Below are 5,899 nucleotides of genomic sequence, written 5' to 3' on the forward strand. Positions count from 1 at the left end.
CTCTTACATTCGCCTCCAATATTCTGGAGGGTTTTCAGTCCACTCGACTCTCCTCTCTTCTCTCTTCTCTCATCTCTTCTCTTGCTCTTGCTCAACAGTTACTACCAATTTAACCCGAAAGCATCCCTTAGGCTTAATTTGAAAGGAATACAAATACAAATTTGTAGAATGCAAAAATTTAGGTCATGTTTGGTTCAATTCTTACTCTTTCTCATTCTTATCCAAGATGAAATTCTAAAATGGACAAAAAATGAATAAAAATAGACAAAATGAGAAAATATTGCTATGAACCAAACACTTTTTTCTTAAAAATGAATTCTTTTCAGACTAACAAGTGTCCTATGTTACTCATTTTTATTCTTCAAAAAAGATTGCCAGAATTCATAAACTACAAGCCTACGTCTCAAACTGTCAATGTTTACAAGTTGGTGTAGATGTTTTTGTAAAAGTACTTTATTAAAAGTGCATTTATACAAGTACTTTTCATAAAGTGCTTTTGTAAAAATATGTTCATAAAAGTACTTTCATAAAAGTGCTTTTGTAAAACTACTTCCATAAAGTGTTTTTATAAAAGTACCTTTGTAAAAATGCTTTTATAAAAGTATTTTCATAAAAGTACTTTTGTAAAGTGCTTTAATAAAAGAACTTTTGTAAAATGCTTTTATAAAATTACTTTCGTAAAAGTGCTTTTGTAAAAACACTTCTATAAAATGCTTTTGTAAAAATACTTTCATAAAAGTGCTTTCGCAAAAATAAACATCTATGGCAACAATTTTATAGGCAAAGTTTCCTCAAAGAATGAAGATGAACAAGATGGGGCAGGACTATTTTTCATGCTGCAGGCTACTCAATTTTTATGCTATGGGGCTGACTTTTCATTCTAAAATAAATGTAGCCCATGGCAAGAATTTTGTAACCAAACACTCTAATGTTATTCTTGCCCATTCTTACCTAAAATGAGCAAGAATTAAAAGAATGAGGCCTAGAGCAATAAACCAAACATGACCTTATATTTTGTATGTATTTGCACTGTACATATTTGAATTTGTACTCTTTCCAAACTAAGTCTTATTCACTATTTCTAGGCAAAGCACATGATTATATTTATTTATTTTTGCTCCATAGGCTGATGCAAGTCTTTCGGGTTAATTACTGTTACTACTAATTTAACCCAAAAGCATCCCTTATTCACTATTTCTAGGCAAAGTACATGATTGTATTTATTTATTTTTGCTCCATAGGGCTATTCAATGGGGGTAGCCCATCCCCCCATGACCCCTCCAACTATGGTGCAGGAGGGTAGCCCATTAGTCCATCACTATAAAATGGTGAAAGCCAAATCCTATAAAATCCACTAAGATGGAAGACCAGATATCAAGACTCAAAAGCTTGCTTAACATAGCAAGAAAATGCAGAAAATCCATAATTTCCAAAAACAGAAATTAACAACTTTGGATCATGTATGAATAGCTTAGCCGAAAAGGTTGGGTAAAGCCAATGATTAGAGGCATCGGAAATAGCTTCAAATTGTTGAAATCAGTCAAAAAGACCCACGCTTCCGAACATCATGTAAAAGTGGATTTAGCATATCTAGATATAATGGGTTCAAATTAACAAAATATAAAAACAAAAGAATAGTGCTGACAAATTGGAATCCAAGATCAGCCACAGACTTTTGCTGTAAGCCTGTAACTACTTCCTCTGAACTTTTTGGTTTTCAAATATACACCTAATTTGTTCTTTACCCAATTGTTCAGGAAATAGCAATTCTTTTCATAGAAGCTGACTCTACTCACTCCAATTCTTTTCATAGGAGTAAAATGTTGAACTGAATATTATCATCATCATCTAAGCCTTATTCCAACCATATGGGATCCATTCTACTCTGTTTATTGCCATGTTCATTGTTAAATTATGGGCAATTAAATCATTTTTTACTACTTTGATCCATGTCCTTGGCCTGTCCATTGCCCTTCTAGCTCCTTCAACTTGTAACGGATCACTTCTTCTTAAGATGTTGTAGCCTATAGGTGGTCTTGTATGAATGTGATCGAACCATCTTAGTCTACTTTCCTCTCATGTTATCACCTATTAGAGTTATTCCTAGGTTCATTCAAATGACTAATGCTCAAAATCTGTCTTTCAGCTGAACTCTAGGCAATAAATCTAGGCTTATGGGCTGCAATTGATTGTGGTATTAAAAGGCTAATTCAGTTTCTGATGCAAAGGAACAAGTTTTGAAGCTTCAAGATAGGAAAGTAGAAGGATCATGGTCTCAACAAAGCTTCATAGATGAATAATATATTGCGTTTTTTACATGCTTCTACTTCGTAAATAACTAAATATATACGCAGAGCTAACAATCAAATGGCCCATAAACTGGCTACATCTGTATGCTTTGGTCAAAAGGAGATTGATGTATTATCCGTAAATTTTCTCTAGGAATATTGCTTTGGGGTAAAAAAAAATACTCCATTTTTTACCCTTTTTTTTGATGAATCAATTTTTTGACCCTCTTCTCTCTAGTTTTACCACTCATCCATCCTATCACACACATTTCTACCACTCAATTTTTGGACATGTTTCTTAACTGCCCAATACTCTATACCATACAACATAGTTGACTTTATGACAAATTTATAAAATTTTTTGGTTAATCTAAGTGGTATTTGTCCATCACATAATATTTATGGATGCACCACTCAATTTACCCATCTTGCTATAGTTCTATGGGCAACATTATCTTCATTCCTCAATCTCTCCCTTGTATGATTTTTTTTTTTTTATTGGAAGACTAGATGGATGGTAAAAAAACCCAAAGAAACACACACACAATCACATACCCACCAGAGAGAGATGACAATGTTTAAGATCACCTAAATTTATATTCCAATATGCTTTTGGCTGGAAGAACTGTTTTTGTTGTCACAATACATATGGAAAAACGAGGTGTTTAGCAATTATGGCCTACCACTACTTTTCTGCATAATAAAAAGAAAATTCAGTCTAAGAATATATCTTTAGAGATACAGATTCAACGGAAATAGTTCTAACAGGAATATCTCTTCTTATGGTTCTATCTACAGTTTTGAAGGTTTCGGGAAAATGTCAGGAGTGAACTTCTGTGCTGCACTCAAACTACCCTTAATCTTCATAGCGCCTCTGCATTCATCAAAGAGCAAACATGAAATAGAATAACCAAGCTTCATTGAAACTCTCAAGTAAGGATTGATATTTCAGGAAATATCTTTACCTCATGAAAGCAATTTGTGGGTTCATTTTCCCAGTGGCAACCTTAACAAAATCGTCGTCCTTGAAGGAAAACGTGGCATCGGGCTTCCCTTCGTACGAACCTAAAGCACAAAAGATTGACAGAGGCAGAAAAATGCAAACTTTGAATATCCGAATCTGATTACTTAACCAAACCAATATTGTTTTCACATCGACTGATCTAATACTAATACAAAATCTTATCTTAAAAAGAAAAGTAAGCAGAATCCAAGCTAGATGGATTAAAAGAAAAAATAATATTTACCCTTTTCTTATTGGGTTCGTATGATTGGGGCTAAAATCAATTCTATTGTCCCAGTTAAGTGATTAAATAAAACAAACAAAAAGGCAAAAACAACATAACAAAGACGAGAGTCAATATCAAGCCTCTTTCTTTTGTAATTTTTGTTCGATTACTTTTACCAAATTAGAAGGAAAAAAGGAACAGAGAGAAAAGCCCTAACCTTTGGTAACCTCCCCTTTCTTGAGGTCAACGATATAAATCTCTTCATCGACTCCCAATTTCTAGTGACGCAGGAAAAAATTAAAACGAACCACAAAAATTACTTGTGTTAGAATTTAGATCAGAGAGAGAGAGAGAGAGAGAGAGAGAGAGAGAGAGAGAGAGAGAATGCAGAAGGACCTTTGGAGCGATGTTTATCTGATAAACAAGGCCGACCTTCTTGGTAAGCTCTTTACCGGCGTCGGCGGCGAGATGGAGCTTCATCTGCTCCAGTAGCGTAGCGGATTTGAGCGTGCTGGGGCTCGACATTGTTGCTTCCTGGAGTATACACGAGAGACAGGAGAAGATAATACAAGGGAAACCTCTTTATTTCGTGAAGTTCATCATAATTATTATATACACACGATCGAGGGGGGATGAGACGTGCTGTTGATGGATACAACTACCCTGTGCGACACAATTGTTGCTAATAAATGGGAAAAGTTTCCGATGTATCCTGCATTTTGGCTCCAGTTATAATTTGGTCCTCGAATTTAAAAAATGCGACAATCTAGTACTTTATTTTTCGAAATGCAACGATTCGGTACTTATTGTTAACCAGCGTTAAGTGATATATGAAAAAATACAAATATCTTTTATATATCATTTAATTTTTTTATCAATTATCCATTAGAATCAAAATCAATTATCAAATTTCTTATCTCTTATAATTTTTCCTTTAAGAGATAATCAACCAAATAGCAAATTGAATAAGAAGGAATCTCAAAAGTTAAAGTTAATGGTAAGGAAAGAAGAGGCGGATAACTGCAACGACAACAACCACCCATTCCATGTATCATGTTACAGAAAGAAGCAAAACAAAAAATGGGGAAACAAAACTGGCTCCAGAAGGGCTAAAATTCAACTTTCAAGCAGACTGTACAGAGTCCGATCGTTCCTTGCACTTCACAACTTTTTATAAAAATTGATATTTTCTTAAAGGCCATGTACATGTTGAGTGTAAACTATAAAAACTGCTGAGAAAAAAAGCTAATGGCATTTTCATTATATTAGTTCTCTTCATCATTAGAATTAGAGATGAACTCTTCCCAAGTGTTAAGCTTGGAATTCATCCAGTGAAGTTAAAAAGAAAACACAGGTCACCTGATGAAACCCAGTTAAGATGTTTGAATTCATAAAAAAAAATGGTTTTGCATTTTAGAACAGAATAGAGTAATTGAAGGGAGATAATGACAGAGACACATAAATACAGGGAGAGATACATTGGAGAGTAGAGCTCTGGAGCTGTGAAGAAATTAAGCACATTTGCTTCTTGCTTGTTGCAGCTGAACCGTGCAAAAGATGAGAGAATATTTGCAAAAGATGAGAGAATATTTCGGGCAGCAGCAAATGTTGCATATGACGTACTGACCACTTGGGACTCCACGTGAAGTTGACACTCGATACGCACATTGAAGCTATTGTCCATCGACAATCAGCGTGAGGGAACTAGCTAGGAAGCTTTCTGCTTTCTGGGCTTTCAGGACTGATGCCCCACGCTTGCAGAGGTTGCCTTGATGTAATAGTAATACAAGTGGAAAACCTGGAAAGCAAAATTTTTTTGGCTCGAGTGACAATTTGATCCAAGACTGGGCTTTCAGGGCTGATGCCCCAAAGCTTTCTCTCAATTTAGTTTTTCGATGGATTTTTTTTTTCTCTCTCTTGGTGACAGAGAATTTGGGTTTTTTCATTTTATGCGGAAGAAGATAATGAGCAGTGTGATATTTTTAAGAATAATTTTGATATTTTTAAAAATTATAAATCGTACATAAAATCATGTGATATACATAAATGACGGTCCATTAGCAACAACATTGTCATGTTTTAAAAATAAGAAAAATAAATTATCACATTTTAAAGTGAGAGACCAAAATGTTACTCGAACTAAAATACAGGACGTGGACGAACTAAATTGTCCATTAGCAACGGTCAATTATTAATGATTACCCGGTCATCCCTTACCAGACAATCTTTCCAGATCTTTAACGAAAAAAGAAAAAAAAATTGAGAGAAAAACCTACGTAATCAATCACAAGTTCACAGTACGCCAGTGTTCGGGCAGGCTCACATTTTAGTATGTCCACGTCAGCCTTATATGAGTTGAAGGTTCTTACATATTTTTGTTTT

At 34.5% G+C, this 5,899-nt stretch overlaps 1 protein-coding gene across 1 annotated transcript; it reads right to left on the bottom strand.

Annotated features, from left to right (window-relative positions):
- Window positions 1–2,863: 2,863 nt before the first annotated feature.
- On the bottom strand, window positions 2,864–5,097 carry LOC148877147 (sterol carrier protein 2-like). The gene is made up of 5 exons (XM_088981839.1): window positions 4,996–5,097; window positions 3,914–4,229; window positions 3,735–3,795; window positions 3,254–3,353; window positions 2,864–3,162 (listed from the first exon to the last, which is right to left on the bottom strand). The coding sequence occupies exons 2-5, from the start codon at window positions 4,040–4,042 to the stop codon at window positions 3,081–3,083; spliced, it is 372 nt and encodes a 123-aa protein (XP_088837965.1). The 5' UTR covers window positions 4,043–4,229; window positions 4,996–5,097; the 3' UTR covers window positions 2,864–3,080.
- Between the last annotated feature and the right edge of the window lie 802 nt (window positions 5,098–5,899).

The sequence above is a fragment of the Nelumbo lutea genome, chromosome 1 (genome assembly GCF_056320005.1).
Source record: "Nelumbo lutea isolate HS-2025 chromosome 1, American lotus-T2T, whole genome shotgun sequence".
NCBI classification, from domain to species: domain Eukaryota; kingdom Viridiplantae; phylum Streptophyta; class Magnoliopsida; order Proteales; family Nelumbonaceae; genus Nelumbo; species Nelumbo lutea.

Coding starts and splice junctions, on each gene's coding strand:
- LOC148877147 (XM_088981839.1), bottom strand. CDS start 4,042: ATGTCGAGCCCCAGCACGCTCAAATCCGCTACGCTACTGGAGCAGATG. Junction 3,796..3,913: donor AGATAAACATCGCTCCAAAG/GTCCTTCTGCAT, acceptor CTGCGTCACTAG/AAATTGGGAGTCGATGAAGA. Junction 3,354..3,734: donor GAAAGGGGAGGTTACCAAAG/GTTAGGGCTTTT, acceptor TTTGTGCTTTAG/GTTCGTACGAAGGGAAGCCC.